Consider the following 18,845-nt stretch of genomic DNA (forward strand, 5'->3'; position numbering starts at 1 on the left):
TCCTGTTCTTTGTCCAGTCTCCTCCCCGTCCTGCCCCCACAACTCTCCAGATTTGACGGCGGTGCGATCAATCCAATTTATTATGTCCTCAGTGAGGTGTAGAGAGGAAAGGCCATGTCTGCCCACTGCAGACCCCTTGACCATCTTGACAGCTTTTGCTCTTTGCTGTCCCCCCACACTGCCTTGGTTTCCACACCGAGAAGGGGGATCTTCTGCAGTCCTATGTGCCCTGAAACTAAGACCAAAGAGGAGGCCGGAAATCCTCAGGGAGTTCCCCGGCTCCCCTAGAGGCACAGCCAAGGACAGAGATATCCTGAGGATCAGGATAAGCAGGGCAAGCTGGAACAGGGGTAGGACAGACCAAAGTCCTCTTCCCCCGAGGAGGGAACCACACTGTGGAGGGAAAATAAATAGAGGGGCCCAGGGCAGCAGAGTTCAGGCCCTCCGGGGTGCACTGACTGGAGAAGCAGCTGGTGAATGGAAGCGCCAGCATACCAGCTCCAGGCCCCTCACCCATCTCAGCCACTGAGAAAGAGACGCTTGTAGGCCTTGTTCATTTGCTCCAAGAAGATGAAGGTGAGGACGGTGTGGGGACCCAGACGGGCATAGTACGGTGTAAAGCCCTTCCATAGGCTGAAGAAGCCCTCATAGCGGACAACCTTCACCAGCACATCCTAGACAGGCAGGCAGGGCACTGGGGCTAGGACCTGGCCTCTGGGACCCTGTCCCTTTTTCCCAGCCACCCTTACCACCCTCCCAGGGCATCCAGTCCTCCAGCCTGAGTCCCCAGCCCTGCATTCTCACCAGTCCATTTTTGTATTCCGGCTTCCCGTCAATCATTCTCATGTTCTGGATCCTGTAGGAGAGAAGATAAGGGAATGGGAGACATAAAGGAGGCCCTCCCATCCCTCTCCAGGCCCAGGCCTGCTTACTCACCGGGTCTTGACAATGTCCACAGGCATGGAGGCGGCAGTGGTGACCAGGCCACTGATCATGCTGGCACAGAAGTGACACAGGATGTTGTCAGAGAAGTAGCCTGAGGGAGGTGGAGCAGAGGGTGCCAGTCAGCTCAGAGCTAGCCCAGACCAGGCTGGGAGCTGAGAGCCCAGCTCTGGGTCTCACCTGAGTCCAGTAAGAACTGCTTGGATTGGGAGTAGGAGGCGAGCTGGGCAGCATTGACGACGACAGCCCGAGCCATGGTAGGGATGCAGCCCTAGCATGGGGGAGTAGGGGAGGAGTCAGAAATGCCTGAGACCTGACCCCACGTCCTCCACATCTTCAGCCCCTTCACTCACCCTCCACAGTGTGGGGATACCCTCCTCCCGGGTAATTCGAATCAGAGCATTAAACACGTTTTTGTAGCCACGGCGTTGTTCAGCTGGAAGCCTGGTGGGAAGGCAGGGAGAGGACAAGCTCAGGATAGACCACCCCGTCCCACAGCAGCAAAGAAAGGGAGGCCAGAACAGGTGACTGCTCTGCTCTAGGTCTACGATAAGAAATTAGTCCTTTTATTCTAGATTCTAGGGAATGAGGCTAGGGGCAGGCTCCAAACTCACCGGCCATCGGCAGTCATGCGGATAAGAGCCACCTCGGCTGGTGTTCCCACAAAGGCACCAGTTGCACCTGCAGTCATGCCAATTAGGGCCTTCAGCAGAAAGCCAGGGGGTGTACCATCAGACCCAGTCAGGCGCTCAAACAGCACAGTGTAGATGCCAAGGCGAGTAGTGGTGTAGGTGGCCTGGCGCAGCAGGCCAGCCGACAGCCTGGGTAGTAAAGGGATGATTACATCAGGCCAAGATCTGGAGCTGCCAACCCACACCCTACCCCCATCCTGTTGCCCAAATACCCGGTGTAAATGCCCCTCAGCCCTTCTGTCCTCAGGATGCTGGTGAGAGCATGGAAGCTGGTTTTGTACTCTCGTGTCTTGGCTCCTTCCCCACTCAGCTGCATCCGGTTCTTCACGAGGTCCAGGGGCTGTACAAAAACTGTAGCTCCCATCCTGGGGGAAGACAGGGGTGGAGTCAAGGTCCAGATGTCCCAGACCTACTAATTCCCACTGAAGCCTGGCAACAAGGGGTGACAAAGGGCAAGGCCTGCAATGCAACTAAGTATTCAGAAGGCTGGTGAGCACGTGTATAAGAGTCTCCGAGTGTACCAAGAGCAAACGAATCTGGAAAAGTCCAGTGGTCCAGAAGAGGCCTTGCAATGGAAGTACTTCATGCAGCGCCAAGGGGGTCAAGCAGTGACCTGGGACTGCATGCAGTCCGACCACGGGAGGCGTGGTGGGCATCTTGACCTAGGACTCCATGTAGTCTGGCAGGAGCCATGCAATGACCTGGAACCCCATACACTCCGTCAGAGTCAAGTAATGGGTTGGGAAACTAGGGTGGCTCAGCGAGGGCAGTGCAATGACCCCGCGTGCAGCTGAGTAGGGGCCTTCCAAAGGGTGGAAAGATCCTGGCAGCCCATCGAGGAGCTCGCAATACGCTAGGGACCGTGCTGACCCCATGCTGGCTCCGTTCACTGCAACAGACCCAAAGATGAACCCGACCCGATTCCATACAACCGTCCCTTCCTCCTCCTTTTCCATCCCTGGGGCCTGAGCTTACCCCGCCAAGCCCCCAAACAGGAACTTGACGGACTTAGGGGAGGTACGGGGCTTCCCATCCATCCCGCCGGCCCCAGGACTCGCCGTCGCCGCCATCGCCTCAATGGCCCCGGGCTCCTGGTCCCGTGCGCGCGCGGCCCCGCTCGCGGCCAAGGTGACACCGAGCGCGCAACAGGGGCGAAGGCGCGCGCACGCCCCTCCGGCTCTTAGGTCCTGCACCAGCTGGGAGCCGGCGCAGGCGCAGGCGCACAGCGCAAAGGCGGCCGGGAGTAAGGCGGGGCTGAAGGAGGAGCTTGAATGATGGGTGCGGGAGTTGGGTGTGTCTGATTTAGGAAGCTAGAGCATAGGCGCTGTTTTTACCGAATTGGATTCGCAGGAAAATAGTTTGAAGATCTCGCGAGATCGAGAGAACTAGGAGAGCCAGATTTAGAGCTTTCGCGATAGATAACAGCAACATTTCAGCTGGTTGGGGGGAAATGGGGGTATGTGACTATCGCGAGACCTGAAGGTACCGCGCCGCCGCTGCCAGGAAGAAGAAAGGTTTGTAAACTGGGCATCTCCAGGATCCCGGGCAACAAAAGGCGGACAACTAGGTTATCTTTCGAGGCTTCGGTACTCCTTCCCTCTCCACAGGCACTCGCTCCAACTCTAACCTTCTTTTAACCGGCCTTTTAGAACCGGAAGTCCTTCATCTTGAGCGTTTAATGCTGGAAGAGGCCTGACTTTCTTTACCGGAAACCCTTTTCCATGGACTAGGAAGACAGCCCACCTGGCCGGAAGTCCCACCCCCTTCAGCTCCCCCCCCCCTTACAGAAGTTTTTCTGTCACCTGTGTTTGCCTTTCTGTCACCTTTCCCCGTTTTATCCCTGTAACAGAAAAGGGCACATTTAGTGTCTCCCTCCTACCTCCACTAACGGGGTGGCTATATCACTCCCCTAAATGGGGTGCCTTCCCCGCGCCCCCATGTAGTTGGGAAGTGAGACCTGGGGGTGGTCGGACCCCTGGGATCCTGAAGGAGGGGCAGAGAGGGCGCAGAACACCTCTTCTGCTCCTGCTACGAGGACGTGGCTCCTCAGCTTCTCCCTCCCGCTGCCATGCACCCTGCGGCCTTCCCGCTTCCTGTGGTGGTGGCCGCTGTGCTGTGGGGAGTGGCCCCTATCCAGGGGCTTATTCGAGCGGTGAGTGAGGGGCAGATGGGGGAAGGGCATTGAATGGAAGAGGTTGCAGGCTGAAGGGGAACCCGGATTCTTACTGTCCGCAGACCTCGGACCACAATGCCAGCATGGACTTTGCAGACCTCCCAGCACTCTTTGGGGCTGCCTTGAGCCAGGAGGGACTTCAGGTGACTTTTTTCCCTTTTCCCCGTTTCCTCAAATCCTCCATCCTGGTAGGAGTTGAGGAGCCTTGCCCTTGGGTGAACCGGAGGTAGGAAGAGTCAAGTTAGGAACTAAATGCAGAAATACATCTAGTGTGGAATCCAGAATCTAGAGGAAGAAGGCAAAGTCTCCTCCTAGATCTCTGAGCCTTACGTGGGAGACTGAACCGTGGATAAGATAAAAGGTAGGGGGAAGTGGTACTTATCAGTAGGGTCTGTGGAGCCAATTACTGGTTCTACAACCCTGGACAAGTTAGTTATCCCTGAGCCTTTGTTTTACTGTAATAACGAAACAATAATATAAGTTATCTCAGGGTTATTGTGAAGATTCAATTAGATAAAGCAATTTGTAGTACCTCATCACAAAAACCATCACAAAGCAAGAACTCCCTTGGGCCACAGATAACAGTATATTTGTAAGATAAGTAATTGCTAAATTAAAGGGAGGTGTTAAAAAATAAAATTCAGGAGTAAATTAAAAAAATCTTAGTGGCTTTTTTCAATGATTCATGAATTGGGCGGCATCCCATCTAGCAAATAGAAAAGAACTCCAAAGAACTGTACAAAATGAAAGACTGATGGGCAGAAGGAGGTGTGACAAGGAAGTTTCACTAGCAAAGAGCTGACTATGGCAAGGTCAGCCATTTTTAAGGGATGGTAGGGGATGGAGCAGATTATCTCATTAGTGCTGATGAGGTGATCCCAGATTAACTGGGTTAGGGTTGCATTCCTTAGGGAGGCTGAAACTGTAAGTTAGGTATTAAAAGCCTTGGTTTGGTGACCTGGGACTTAGCACAAGTTAACTCTATTTGGGCCCGTTGTCTATTTTAACAGAGGGGAGTATGTACTGGAAAAGGGAATGTGAAACAGAACTTTAGAAAAAGTGGCATGGATGGAGACTTGATTAGAATCAGTGGGCAACTGGAAGGCAGAAGGAATTTAATTAGCTTGGAGTATGTGGTATAGGTTAGCTCATGGGGGGACAGGGAGAGGGACGATGAGTGGGTTTGGTAAGGGGATGTTGTCTGATGTAATTGCATCTTCAGAAGGCAAAGAAAAGAGGGAGACTTCACTGGGGTGGGATGCTCAGAGGATGTGCAGTATGCGGGGCCAGTGTGCTTGGTGGGCTCTGAGGAGCAGAACCTAGGTCTGTTAAATCCGGTTGTTTATTTCTCTTCCCCAGGGCTTCCTTGTGGAGGCTCACCCAGCCAATGCCTGTAGCCCCATTGTCCCACCACCCCCAGCCCTGGTCAACGGGTCAGTCTTTATTGCACTGCTTCGAAGATTCGACTGCAACTTTGACCTCAAGGTTGCTGAATGTGGAGTGGGAGCTGGGAAGCCGCAGCGGCGGGGTGGGGGTGGGGGTGCGAAAGGCACCAGAAATAAAAGAGGGCAAGGCCTTTATCTCCTGCCTTTCTCCCTAGGTCCTCAATGCTCAGAAGGCTGGGTATAGTGCAGCTGTGGTACACAATGTGAATTCCAATGAACTTCTCAACATGGTGTGGAACAGTGGTAAGGCTGGGGAATCTAGACAGCTGAGTTTTCCAGTAGAGGTGAGACTTTATTACTGGAATGATGGGAGGGCTTAAGGCTTAGGGAGAAGGAGTCAATCTTCTGGATGGGTGGGGGCAAAAGAGCCAGATTTTACTGAAGAATTTGAGTGGAGGGTTGGGTCCCTGGTGTAATGCCCTGATCCCTACAGAGGAAATCCAGCAGCAGATCTGGATCCCGTCTGTGTTTATTGGGGAGACAAGCTCCGAGTACCTGCGTGCCCTCTTTGTCTACGAGAAGGGGTAGGATGTGTTCCTTTCAACTTACATGCCCGTCTAGAGCCCAAGCCTTAGTGCCCCCATCATTCAGCCTCAGGCCCCCCATACTCGGCCTTCTGACTTTATTCCCACTCCCTTCTCCACCTAGGGGCTTATCCAGAGCCAGTTACTTTGTCCTTTTGTTTTTCCTCCCCCTCTGATAACCGGTGTTCCTTTTCCCAGGGCTCGGGTGCTTCTGGTCCCAGACAGTAGCTTCCCCTTGGGCTATTACCTCATCCCTTTCACAGGGATTGTGGGACTGCTGGTTTTGGCCATGGGAACAGTGATGGTGAGTAGCTGAGGGAGCAGGATGGGGTGAGCTGAGGCGTTTAGTACCAGACTGGCTCTGAGGGTGGGAGATGGGGCTGGTTCGTACTACATGGCCCAGTTTTTTTCCCGAAGCCTGATCCATCTACTTCCCCTTTCCCCAGATAGTTCGTTGTATCCAGCACCGGAAACGACTCCAACGGAATCGACTGACCAAAGAGCAACTGAAACAGATCCCTACACATGACTATCAGAAGGGTGAGAGGGCTAAGGGAGAGAAGGGCCTGCCCCACAGCTTACCTGGCTCTGAAGGAGTTTGAGCTCAGGAGATAGATAACAGGGCAAAGAAAGATGGCAGGGAGGTGTCAGCCTGAGGTGCCATTCTTCCTCTTTTTATCCATATATACATTGAGGACAGGACAGGAATAGAGCAGGAGATGGAAAGCAAAGATGATTCCATGGACTAGTTGGAGGAAAAGGAGGAGAACCGACCTTGCTAACAAAGGTGGAGAGAACAGAAAAATGGAGGGAGCGGGGAGGATGCAGTCTGAGGAAGAAACAGGTAAGAAGGGGCTGGGTCTGGAGGCCCTGGAGCCTCTAGTGCCCATATAAGGCCATAGCAGAAGCCCTGCCCCGTTTCCGCTCCTCCTCTCCGTCTCCACCCTTACACCTCCCCCCAAAAACCCACTTCCCTTCTTACCTCGGCTCTTTGCTAGTTTCTTCCTACCCCCGATTCCTCATGTTCCACTCTGGCCTTTCCCTGCCCACCTTTAGCTCTGTAGAACCAGGGAAAATAACATGCAGGAGTTAGTTTCACCACAGGCTGCCCAAAGTGACTTCTGTGGGTCCTGGTCCAGGATGACCCAGTTTAAGGACTTTCTTCCTCCCCTAGGAGACCAGTATGATGTCTGTGCCATCTGCCTGGATGAATATGAAGATGGAGACAAGCTGAGGGTACTCCCCTGTGCTCATGGTGAGGCCCTGACTTCCTGTGCCCTTGGCCCACTCAGCCAGCAGACACGGTACTTCATCTCATGCCTCTCTGCAGCCTATCACAGCCGCTGTGTGGACCCCTGGCTCACTCAGACCCGGAAGACCTGCCCCATCTGCAAGCAGCCCGTTCATCGGGGTCCTGGGGATGAGGAGGAAGAAACACAGGGGCAAGAGGGTGATGAGGAAGGGGGACCAAGGGACCACCCTGCCTCAGAGCGGACCCCACTTTTGGGCTCCAGACCCACATTTTCCACTTCCTTTGGCTCCCTTGCCCCAGCTCCCATGTTTCCTGGGTCTTCAACAGAGCCCTCACCCTCTCCTCCTTCAGCTGCCATCCTGGTCTGACACTCCCCATACACCCCCTACCCACATACCTCTGATGACCTACTGCATAGCACCTTTCTCCCTTCAGTCTTCTATGCTGAGGGTAAGGGGACATTTCTGCCCTAGGTTTCTCCTTTACCCAATCCCATTCTTTTGAGGGGACTAGAGGTGTAAAGGGACTGGGTCTTCACTTACTGGGTTAATAAAATCGATTTTGTGGACTAAGGAAGGGTGAGGTACTTCTCACACAGGTGAACTTCCACTTTGGGGAACTGACCATGTTCACATACAAGCGGCAGGGGAATGCTGGGAGACTAACCTGTAGTCATGGGGACAGTCCCAGCAGAAATTTGTTGTGACTCAGAGAGGGGGAGCCCCTCCCACATGAGGATGACTCAACTGGCCCTGCCTTGCCCGTAGGCCTGGACACTCTCTCTGGTCTGGGTGGCTTTATTCCATTATCCACTAATTCAACTAGCATGCTGAGGGCCTTGGGCTGGAAATGCTACTGTGGAAAGGTTAAACCACCTGGCCAGGGAGGCCTGAGGCAGGAAATTCTAATGCCTAGATAGTGCCTCAACCCTCCTGGCTCCTAACCCTAAGCTAGGATGGCAGTGACTATCGTCCATCCTGACACCCCAGCTCAAACCACACAGCACCTTGTTAGTAGAATCTTTTTTATTCAGAAAAAAACAAACAAAAAAAACCCCGAAAACAAAAAAGTTTTCCAACCACACACAGGAGGGGTATGGGCAGGAGGGGGGTTGTCTGTCCATCCAGCCCCAGCCCCCAGCTCATGTGGTTTTGGCAGCAATAAGGGGTATGGGGTAATGACCCCCAAAATAAAAATGGGTGTGTGTGTGTATGGGAAGGAGAGGGATGCAAAAGCAGTGGGGATTGGTGGGGGAAGGGATAGACGAGGTCAGTACTGGGAACGCCGCAGGTGGGAAGCCATTTCATAACATTTCTTGTTGATCATACCACCGTGGACACCTTCTTTGCCCATCAGCAGGACTAGCGCTGGAGGAAAGAGAAAGGAGGCTAGGACCCAGGTGTCACACAATTCCACCCCCTGCCAGTTGTTCAGCAGCTGTCCAGCCCTGGGGGCTGTAACCCAACCTCATCTCTCCCAACCCCCGACACACAGGCAGGCTGTCAGTCACCCTGAAACAATAGAGCTTTTCAAAAGGGGAAAATCAAGCTTAAAGGCTGGAAAGGAACACACTAAAATTTAGGGGTCAAAGGCTTGTAGACTGTTGATTCTTGAGTTAAGCCTAGAAATGGCTGCAGATAAGCCTGCCGCCTCCAGGTTTTAGAGGAGACCAAGGCTTAAGTGCTGACTTGTGGCCAACAGTCCCAGCTTCTTCAACAAAACGGAGTTTCTCATCTGAGGGCTCAAGGCAGGAAGGAACTTAAGAAGTAATACACTTCAACTTCTTTTATGTCAACAAGATGAGGAACTGGGACCGAACCGGGACTATCCACTGTCCCAGCATCCAGCAGGCCAGGAGTACAAACCTGGTCTGATCCTTTCCTACTGTGGAATCACACAGAAAAAGCACCCAAAAGATTATTAAACAGAAGGAGGTACATTAGGGATCTTGGAGCTAGAGAAAGGGTAAGACTCAAACTCACTCTTGGCAGTCATGGTGACAGTGATGTTGAAAGTGGGGGCTCCACCGGTGCTCTTGGTACGCAGATCCATAGTAAATTCCCCATCCTGCAGCAGTGAGTCCCGGATCACAGAGCATTTCTGGCCCCCAAGTGTCAGCCCATTCACGAAAAAACTTGACCGGTCTTTGCCAACTAGGACACCAACCTCAGCTGGCTAGAAAGGAAACCCAAGCACCCACCAAATTAGTCTGTACGCCAAGGTTCCCACCACCACCTCCAAGGACCCACTTCTGCACTCCTCATGATAGCTAGAACTCCCCGCTCCTAGGAGGAGAAATGTGTCATGTGCTCTGTACACATCCATGGAACTTGAAGAACTCTTAGAACTCTCAGAATTTAATGCAAAAAAAAAAAAAGACCTATGATTCTCAAACCTAGAGAATGGTAATAGGAAGCAGCGATATATTTCTCTGGAGACTTAGATCTCGCTTAACCGGGGAAAGCAAACCCAGGAAAACAAAGGGGTCAAAAGCCAGTGAAAAGAATGGAATGGGACAGAGTGGGGAGCCTTTGGATGCTCAGAACTCTCCTTCAGGAAAAGCAGAAGCGAGGAGAGGAAGGGAGGGGGCGGGCGAAGCAGGAGAAGCAACTTTGCCCTTATTTGGTCAACGGTTCTGCAGGAGTTGTTGGGGGCCCGGACGCCTGGGTCTCCAAGTAACCTAGAGTTTAGGTCCAGGTACCAATCAGTGTCCCAAGATGGGGAAGCTGGTCTCGGGGGGATTTCTGGTAAAGTTGGAAAACTTTTGAGGGCGGCCCGGAGCTTGATCAGGCAAGCCACTTCTCGGGTCTACACACACTGGGGAACCTTTCTCACCCTCCCCATTACACCCCAAATCCCCACATCCGGTCCCCTCCCTCCCGGAAATCCCCTTCCCCCCATTCCAACTTCCGCCCCCTCCCCACTTCCGGGCAGTGTGGACTGAGGTGGTGATGGGGACAGACGTAGTCACCCCTTATTCCTTCACTGACACTGTCCTATAACTTCTCACAAAGTTCCCCTGCTCCAGGCCCCGCTGGATGACGGGAAGGGAGGGCATGGGGACTTCCGGGATTGGTCTCCCAGGAATGTTGAGTTCAACGTGCTGACTTAGAGGGGCCGTGTGGCGGCCTCGCCCTCTCTAAAGGGGTTGGGAGGTGCAGGGAGACCACATAAGACGGGCATGGGACCCAGGCCACACGACTGGGGCTCCCTCTCGCCTAAGGAGAAACAGTGATGGAGAGGGCGCGAGCTGGCGGCCGGAAGTGGAGCGGGGGGTCCAGGGATCCCTCGGTCCCTTCTCAATCACAATCCCTGGTTGAAATTGCAGCGCGTGCCCGCCCCGCCCTGAAGGAGGCGGAAGTGGGCCGCTGCACCGGGTGGCGCGCCCCTCCCCGCCCTGTGCCCCGGATGTAACGCCCCGTCGCGGAAAGCGGGGCGACTGGCGGGATGGGCGCCTCCGCCTGGGGTGTAGGACTTTGGTGGCAACGGAGGTACCCACTCACGTGCAGCCAGCATTCGCGCCGCATCCAGGGCAAGGACCGGGTCACGGTCTTTCGCTGCCCTTCCCAGACCGCGCCCGCCCCCACCCAAGTTCCTCCCGCAGGGTCCAAGTCCGGCCAGTCCCCCGGACCGCGCAGGCCTCGCAGTACCGTGATGTTGACGAAGGTTTTCCCGGGGACAGCGGCCCAGACAGAGGGCGAGTCCTTATAGCCCACGATGGCCGCGTCCTGACAGGTCCCGTCCGCCATGAGGTTGTCGATGTAGGCGTTCCACCCGGCCATGGCGCTGCAACAGGGGCTGCTCTCGGCGGTGCTGCTGGGGCCGCGGGCTGGGCTCGGGCTGCCTCTGGCTGACGGGCGGGGGGAGGTGGAGAGGTTGGGGCACGCGCTGCCGTCCGGACCGCGGCTCTGCTAGCTGTGCAGCAGCCCTCGCACCGCCACTTCCTGCTCCTCCCCCCCCTTAGATTTTTATTTGCAAAGGGCGGTAGGGGCGGGGCCTGCTCCCCATTCCCTCCCTACCCCCTTCGCCTACCCAGATACCGAACTTTGCACAGGCAATTTTAAAAATCCCTCCCCCTATTGCAAAATTTGCAGAGTTCGATGGAAAGCAATGTAAAAGGAAGGGGGGGGCGCAGGGGAAGGTTAGGTTTAGGGCTTGCTCCATTTCGCATTGATTATCAACCAGACATTAGTATAAGGGAAGAGAATGAGCCCAAGGGAGGAAGGAAAGTGAAAGGAGGAAGAATTAGCAAGCTGCAAATTTGGCAAATTAAAGAGGGTTCGGGGAGCTCAGGGTTAAACTGAATGACTCCCCCTTCCCCCACCTCCGCCGGAGGAAAGGAACGGCGGGCGGCCGCGGCGGCGGCGCGTGCGCCCGCGCCTGCGCCGAGACCAGAGGGAAAGCGCGTGGGGTAGTTGGGGTCGGCGGCCGGCTCAGGCGCTCCTGGCCGAGCAGATACGGACAACCCAGTGAAGGAAGGCGGGTCGTGGACGTGTCTCTTGTTAGGGCAGGAGGGGTGGGGGAGAGGCTTGTGTGTTGTCGTTTCTCCTCTCTTGATTTTATTTATTAAGAAATAAGGGAGCGGAAGGGAATTTAACAAAATTCCCGGCCGCCTTGAGAGTTGAACGCATCTACTGGGAACACTTCTCTCTTCAGCATTTGCCCGGGTGGCACAAGTTGGGCTCCACGGGAACCCACCCCCAATTCAGGGATTATCCCTCGCTGGATGAGCCCCAGCCCCACGTCCCACCCCTGCCAGTCCCCCGGCCAGCAGTTTGAGTTACCGGCCGTGCCCCTTGGCCCGGCGCAGGTCACTGAAGCGCGGGCGCCCGAAGGGCGGGGCAGAACTATTTTTCAAGGCGGAAGAATACCAAAGTTTGCAAGCTTTGCAAATTTTTCAAGAAGGGAAAGTCCCTTCTACTTTGGACCCGTTGGATGTTTTCTTTCTTTTTTGGTAAAACTTATGCTAAGAACTTGGTGGCGATTACTTCTCTTGTCGCCAACCGGGAGCGGGTGGGGCAGGACCTTGCAGCCGGCTAAGTGAATTAGCCGCCGGTGGCCGCCGACCGGCTCGGCCTCTTCCGGTCCCTTGCTGGAGGAGTGGGAACGGCGGGGGGCACCTCCCAGGAGGGAAGGGGCTTCGATTCCGAACTACTGCCCAGCGGGGAGCGTTTCCCTCGCGACCACTCGGACCCCTGGGGCATCCGACGCCCCCAGAGCCCGAGTTCTTCGACAGCCGCCGTGGCTGAGTCACTGGCCCCCTCGGGCGCGGCCGCACTCGGGCACGTGGCGGTGCTCCCCGCCAGCCATCTCCTGACCTCTGGCCTGCCGCACCTCCTACCGCAGGATGGGAAGATACTGGGACTGAGCGGGCAGAGATAAGGGGGCGAGGGGCGAGATGAGAGAACGGGGACCCGGTGTGCGACCTGGGAGACCGACACCGCGGGGCTGGCGGGGCGGGAGCTAGGAAGGGGGCCGCGGGGGTGAGTCACCAGGCTCGGGCCGCTTCGGCTCCGGCTCCGTCGGGTGGAGCCTTCGAGTCCGGGGCGCGGAGCCGAGGTGCCCTGTGATGGTCGTCCGCCTGCAGGCCCAAACCTGGGCCCTCCTCCCGGGCCCTGCCTGGGCTGCAGCGGAAGTCGGGCAGACCCCACACTCCCCCCAGAGCCGCCGGGGCGGGGAGTGTTATTGTGTGGGTCTCTACCCACTTGCCAGCAACGTTACTAGCGGACTGCCGGAATGGTCCCGGGCGATCAAACGCTGACGAAGGGCCCCCCTTCTCCCGTCCATTCACACTCCTGATTCAACCTAATTCATTGATGGGCTAGGACCGCGCTCCGAAGCGCCCGCGGTCGGTGGGAAAGGGGCTCCTGAGTGATAGTTTCCATGCTGGGCGTTAAGTGCTGTCCCAGCGCTATCAGTAGGGAGCCAAGTCAAGTCTGGGCCCATCTAAATTCGGCTCCCTCCGCCTCCCCCGCCCCCTTGTTGGCCCGGAGAGCTTGGATGGGGTGGAGCCTACAGAGGCCGCTATGAGGACCCTGAGAGGTGAGACCCTCTCGTCTTCTGAGTGGGGGATTCAATTTTAGAACTCAGCTTGCTCACACCTCCTGCCCCTTCCCAGCACTGAAGGCTGAGGCAACCATGCGCCCTCCAAGTGAGCTGAGCATGTGTGGATGTCAATCCTGCAGCCCCTCTTCCAGGCCCCCTCCCCAGCCTTCCCAGGCTCAGGTTACCCCTGGCCTTTCCTAAAAGGCACTAGTTCCTTTTAACCTTTGCAAAAGGGGAATATAATCCTGCGGAGGGGAGAGACCCCCCCTTCCATCCTAATATGAAGACTCTCCTGCTCCTCCCCAGGGGTGGAATTAAAAGTAGGAACTGTTATTGGGGGACAGAGAGAAAGGAGGCGTTGGCATTGACCTTTGGGAAGGGGACAAGTGCCTAGGGCCAAAGCCTACTGCTTTAGGTTGTAGTGGGCACTTGGCTGCCAGCCCACATTGGAGAGAGAGAGGCGTGGCTGGCTGGGGGACAGGGTGGCTCACGGATAAATGCCCAGCCTGAGAGGGGTGAGCTGACATTGTCCAAGCTGCCACCTAGACTCGGAGCTCACCCCAAACCTCCACTGAAGACATCCCAGGTCTGGTGACTCTTCCAGCACCAAAGGATGGGGGTAGTAAAGGGTGAAGGTGATGGGGGTAGAAAGGTGCTGGCTTGGTGAAACTGGGGAAAATGTCAGCTTTTTTCCCTCTTGAGACTGGGGGTGCTTGAGAAAGACTGGAGGGGTTGGAGCAAGGAAGATGGGGTTGCCTGAGGATAAGGAAAAGAGACTGTGAAGAGAGGCAGGAAGAGATGGCTAGAGGTTGTAGAGTTGGAGCCAGGAGGGGAATTTGGGGACTCTGAAGGATTTGGTGAAGACTGAGGAGCAGGAAAATGAGAACCAGAATCACAGGAAATCTGAGGCTAGGAAACCGTGGAGAATGAATTGTTTGACCAGAAGCATGGAGGGAGAAGGCGGAAGTGGGAGATGGGGGTTCAGTGAGTGGTGGACTTCAAGGAGTTATAAAGGAGAGGCCCCTGGATTCTTAGGATGGGAGGGTGGAATAGGAGCTGTTCTGAGTGGGGGAGGGGGCTGCCTCTGCCTCTGGTCTGTGACCTTTTTGTAGGATATTTTTAGCTCCAGCACCTGCCTTCTTGGGATGGGGAAGACTCTTAAAGGGCAAGGGACTTCGGGTTCCTTAAGGGATCAACTGTCCACACTGACACCTCTTGTCCTGCAGCCATGGCCATGCAGAAAATCTTTGCCCGAGAAATCCTGGACTCCAGGGGCAACCCCACGGTGGAGGTGGACCTGCATACAGCCAAGGGTAACACAGGCCCATAGAATTGGTTTGCCTCGGAAGAAGATCCCCAACCCACCCCAACCCCATCTGGTCTTTGCCCTTAACTCTGTTCCACATCTTCTCCTTTCTCTGGGATCCTCTTCACCAGAGTTCTTCCCAGGCCTTCCTCTTCCCACCTGGTTCCCCAGCAGGGTGAAGCAAGAGTCTATCTCTGTGCTGCCTCCTGCCCCTCAGAGAGGATAGCTTGGCCCTTTGGGGCTGGATGGAGCCCTTTTATTTTCTGATTCCTCCCACCCAGGCCGGTTCCGAGCAGCTGTGCCCAGCGGAGCTTCCACAGGCATCTATGAGGCTCTGGAACTAAGAGATGGTGACAAGTCTCGCTACCTGGGGAAAGGTGAGGAAGGACCAACGCTGGAGGAGCCTGTGTGTGGGGTTGGTTTTAGAACGTGGACATACAGTGGGTGGGGTGGAGGACTGGAACTCAAAGCTGTTGATGAGCTGGGGTGCACAGGAAGAGACCTGATTGAATTGGGGATCTGAACCCCTCCTCTGGCCTCTCCAGGGGTCCTGAAGGCTGTGGAACACATCAACAAGACTTTAGGCCCTGCTCTACTGGAAAAGGCAAGTGGAAGAGCCTGCTCCCCTCCACCCCACACCCTGCTGCCTACCCCAGCAGCTCATGCTTGGGAGAGGCCAACCATCCTATCTCCCCTAAATACCTGCTTTTCTCCTTCTTCCTGCATGTGCCCTGATTCCTGAGAAATCTGACCTCTTTTTCCCCTCCTTAAACCTGCCCTTCCAGAAACTAAGCGTTGTGGATCAAGAGAAAGTTGACAAATTCATGATTGAGCTGGATGGGACCGAGAATAAGTGTGAGTGAAGGACCAGGGCTAGGGGGAGAGACCCTAGGGTGAGGTCCAGTTAGGATTATTTCTGTGTCCCATGTTTTGGGGCCCACCATAGCTGGGTGGGTTTTAGTCATCCTAGAGGCATTTCCTGATGCCTGCCCTCTGCCAGGCCTGGGCTAGCTACAGACACAGCCCCTGGGGTGGAGGGTTCCCGGAGCACCTCAGGCTGTTTACAAACTCTTAATACTCACTAGTTCGGAGTTTTTGATTCTTCTTGGGGTAACCAGAGAGCACATTTGAAGAGATGACCCCATTCTCGGGGGAGAAGCTCTCACCCTTTTTACGTGCTTGCTTCCTCCAGCCAAGTTTGGGGCCAATGCCATCCTGGGCATATCCCTGACTGTGTGCAAGGCTGGAGCAGCTGAGAAGGGGGTCCCACTCTACCGACACATTGCAGATCTTGCTGGGAACCCAGACCTCGTCCTCCCAGTCCCTGTAAGTGCAGCTGCCTCTGCCAGATCCACAGTGATGCAGGTGCCCCACCCAGGGAGGAGTGTGCATAAGTGACCCCTGGGCACTCCACCTTCCAGACCAGCTCCAGAGAAATGGTTTCCTGAAATGGAACCTCTCCTACTGCTGTCCAGCCCCTCTCTCCTCCCCATAATCCAAACCTTTCCTTAAGCCTCCCTGCCTCTTTGCCTGATATAACCCAGTTCCTTTATAATTCCAATCCTAAGCTCAACGCCAGTTTCTCATTCTGCCCTCTCCAACCCCCAGGTCAAATGGAGAGCTTCCTCATGGCAAGGATCTTGGCATTTCCTCCTATGTTCTTTAATCCTTATTAAACCAAATGCGCTCTTTAGGGAAACTCTTTGAATTTAATCTCATTAACATTATTACCATTTATTGTTACTTACTAGGCAGATTGTATAAAAGCATAAATTCTGGAGACAAGCCACTGGGTTCCAATCCTGGTTTTGCCCATTTACTAGCTGTGTGATCTTAGGCAAATTTATTTAATCTCTCTATACTTCAATTTCCTCATGTGTAAAGTGAGGGTTAATAATAGTACCTAGTTAATAGGGTTGTTTTGGGAATGAAGTGAGCTAATAGAATATATTGGAGTCCTGCCTGGCGGTTTTAAGTGCTGTGTCAGTGTTAACTTTTACCAGGCACATGCTAAGAACTTTACATTCAGTTCCTCTATTTTTCAGCGTAAGGTCCTGCAGGTAAGCAAGTGGCATCCCCATTCTGTAGAAATAAGGAAAAAGGCTTAGGAGTAAATTCCTCATCCCAACCACCCAGCTAGTAAGTAGGGAAGCCAAGATTCCAACTCTCGATCCTCCTCCCCAGCTCCATCTTGGTCCCTCACACCTGGCCCAGGTCTGAGCACCTTCTCCCCACCTCAGGCCTTCAATGTGATCAACGGGGGCTCCCATGCTGGGAACAAGCTGGCCATGCAGGAGTTCATGATTCTGCCTGTGGGAGCCAGCTCCTTCAAGGAAGCCATGCGCATTGGCGCCGAGGTCTACCACCACCTCAAGGGGGTCATCAAGGCCAAGTATGGGAAGGATGCCACCAATGTGGGTGATGAGGGTGGCTTTGCACCCAACATCCTGGAGAACAATGAGGGTCAGTGTGTGCCCTCCGAGGGGCAGAACCCCTAGGTCCCCACAGGAAGGGCTGCAGAGGCAGGGTGCTCTGGAGCCTCAGGTTCTTTCTTGCCCCCCTTCCAGCCCTGGAGCTGCTGAAGACAGCCATCCAGGCAGCTGGTTACCCAGACAAGGTGGTGATTGGCATGGATGTGGCAGCATCTGAGTTTTATCGCAATGGGAAGTATGATCTTGATTTCAAGTCACCTGATGACCCAGCACGGCACATCACTGGGGAGAAGCTGGGGGATCTGTACAAGAGCTTCATCAAGAACTATCCTGGTGAGACTCCAGGGTGTTCGTTACTCTTACCTGAGTGCCTGGTAACTGCACAGCCCACTGACTCAGCACCTCCAACTTGGTCCTTTCAATCCTTAGCGCCATAGCAATTCCCACCCAAATTCTCCTGACCTGTCATTCCTCCATAAGGCCCTTCTGACCTTTAACCTGATTCTACCCCCATCCGCCACCAGTGGTCTCCATTGAGGACCCTTTTGACCAGGATGACTGGGCCACCTGGACCTCATTCCTCTCGGGGGTTGACATCCAGATCGTGGGGGATGACCTTACAGTCACCAACCCCAAGAGGATTGCTCAAGCTGTTGAGAAGAAGGCCTGCAACTGCCTGCTGCTGAAAGTCAACCAGATTGGCTCAGTGACTGAATCCATCCAGGCGTGCGTGCCTCCTGGCCCTGGGCACACCACAGCCTACTCTCTGCCCTGCTGGCTCTGTCCACTCGATACAGGCTTACCCACTGACTCCAAGTCTTTCTTTCTCCTGGCTCCTGATGCACCCCCACCCTCCTGACCTCTAGGCTTTGACTAACCCCTGGCTGACCCCAAGAGCTTTGCCATTGTGATCCTGCCCCAACCCCATGCTGTTCCTCTCTCCCACAAGCATCTCAGGGGCCCAAATTCAAGATCAAGAATCTCTCCTTCTCTCCTACTTCCCAAATAACTTGGTTATTACCCTCCCCACAAAGCATCCACTCCCCAAAACAGAAGGGAAAAGGCCTGCCCAGCCCCACTGAGGAGGTCTTATCAAGTTAGGCCTTATCAAGTGCCCTCTCTACCCAGCTGCAAACTGGCTCAGTCTAATGGCTGGGGGGTGATGGTGAGCCACCGCTCCGGGGAGACTGAGGACACATTCATCGCCGACCTGGTGGTGGGGCTCTGCACCGGACAGGTACCTGCGGCTCCCCTCTCCAAATGTCTGGCCAAGTTTTCTTGGGATCCTTGAACTCCTGCCCCTGAGTTGAATGCCAGCATAGACTGCTCCCTCAGGGTCAGGCCCAATCCCCCCTCTCCAACCTCCTGCAACCCTCTTCCCTCCTCAGATCAAGACTGGTGCCCCCTGCCGCTCAGAGCGTCTAGCCAAATATAACCAGCTCATGAGGTACAGTGGGGGCAGTGGGCCTGGGCGTGGGGACCCAAGGGCTATTGGGTTGGAAAGTACAGCTTTGTCTACCTTCTAGGATTGAGGAGGCTCTCGGGGACAAGGCTGTCTTTGCTGGACGCAAGTTCCGTAACCCAAAGGCCAAGTGAGAAGCCATTGGCTCCAGGACCACACAGGACCCATCTAGGCCTTCAAGCCCTTGTAAAATAAACAGTGGTGCCAACCCATGACAGTGGTGTGTTCCTTTGGTGGGGGAGATGCTGTTCTTCGGATTGGTAAGACAGATAGAAGGACAGGAAGGGAAGAGCAGATGTGTAATCTGCTGGGACAGGAAGGAAGTGAGGGATTTATAGGAAGTTGGGCTGGATCTAGAATGACAGTTCACGTTTTGGAAGGAGGCTGGGGGAAACAGGTGCCTTGTGTGAAATGAAACTGAAGAGGCGTCGACGGCATGTGGAGCCAGCTCCACAGGGGAAGAGGGTGGGGAGCATGGGGCTGACATCACGGGGAGCTGCATCAGAAACACCAGTGAAGCGAAGTACACAGTCTGCCGGGTGCCCTGTGGTGTGGAAGTCTGGGCGCTCACC

At 54.9% G+C, this 18,845-nt stretch overlaps 4 protein-coding genes across 5 annotated transcripts; 2 read left to right on the forward strand and 2 right to left on the reverse strand.

Moving 5' to 3' along the window:
- Positions 1-62: 62 nt before the first annotated feature.
- Positions 63-2,842, reverse strand: SLC25A11 (solute carrier family 25 member 11). 2 transcript variants are annotated; one of them, XM_036895786.2, is made up of 8 exons: positions 2,610-2,842; positions 1,847-1,999; positions 1,557-1,763; positions 1,296-1,386; positions 1,123-1,213; positions 937-1,036; positions 805-856; positions 63-674 (listed from the first exon to the last, which is right to left on the reverse strand). In XM_036895786.2, exons 1-8 carry the CDS (start codon positions 2,702-2,704, stop codon positions 519-521), a joined length of 945 nt encoding a protein of 314 aa, XP_036751681.1. In that variant the 5' UTR covers positions 2,705-2,842; the 3' UTR covers positions 63-518. The 2 variants fall into 2 exon arrangements, with proteins under 2 accessions (XP_036751681.1, XP_057356969.1); XM_057500986.1 differs by having other exon boundaries at positions 2,693-2,830.
- A 111-nt stretch (positions 2,843-2,953) lies between these two features.
- RNF167 (ring finger protein 167) lies at positions 2,954-7,600 on the forward strand. Its single transcript, XM_036895784.2, has 10 exons — positions 2,954-3,148; positions 3,284-3,786; positions 3,870-3,950; positions 5,167-5,292; positions 5,408-5,495; positions 5,686-5,776; positions 5,975-6,080; positions 6,223-6,316; positions 6,951-7,031; positions 7,107-7,600. Exons 2-10 carry the CDS (start codon positions 3,703-3,705, stop codon positions 7,394-7,396), a joined length of 1,041 nt encoding a protein of 346 aa, XP_036751679.1. The 5' UTR covers positions 2,954-3,148; positions 3,284-3,702; the 3' UTR covers positions 7,397-7,600.
- A 435-nt stretch (positions 7,601-8,035) lies between these two features.
- On the reverse strand, positions 8,036-10,982 carry PFN1 (profilin 1). The gene is made up of 3 exons (XM_036895787.2): positions 10,679-10,982; positions 9,011-9,203; positions 8,036-8,395 (listed from the first exon to the last, which is right to left on the reverse strand). The coding sequence occupies exons 1-3, from the start codon at positions 10,808-10,810 to the stop codon at positions 8,298-8,300; spliced, it is 423 nt and encodes a 140-aa protein (XP_036751682.1). The 5' UTR covers positions 10,811-10,982; the 3' UTR covers positions 8,036-8,297.
- A 2,523-nt stretch (positions 10,983-13,505) lies between these two features.
- Positions 13,506-18,488, forward strand: ENO3 (enolase 3). The gene is made up of 12 exons (XM_036895783.2): positions 13,506-13,659; positions 14,300-14,386; positions 14,661-14,756; positions 14,925-14,983; positions 15,165-15,234; positions 15,572-15,705; positions 16,620-16,842; positions 16,947-17,144; positions 17,336-17,537; positions 17,940-18,048; positions 18,200-18,258; positions 18,338-18,488. Exons 2-12 carry the CDS (start codon positions 14,302-14,304, stop codon positions 18,405-18,407), a joined length of 1,305 nt encoding a protein of 434 aa, XP_036751678.1. The 5' UTR covers positions 13,506-13,659; positions 14,300-14,301; the 3' UTR covers positions 18,408-18,488.
- Positions 18,489-18,845: the final 357 nt, after the last annotated feature.

Source organism: Manis pentadactyla, chromosome 4, assembly GCF_030020395.1.
Source record: "Manis pentadactyla isolate mManPen7 chromosome 4, mManPen7.hap1, whole genome shotgun sequence".
In the NCBI taxonomy this organism is placed as follows: Eukaryota; Metazoa; Chordata; class Mammalia; order Pholidota; family Manidae; genus Manis; species Manis pentadactyla.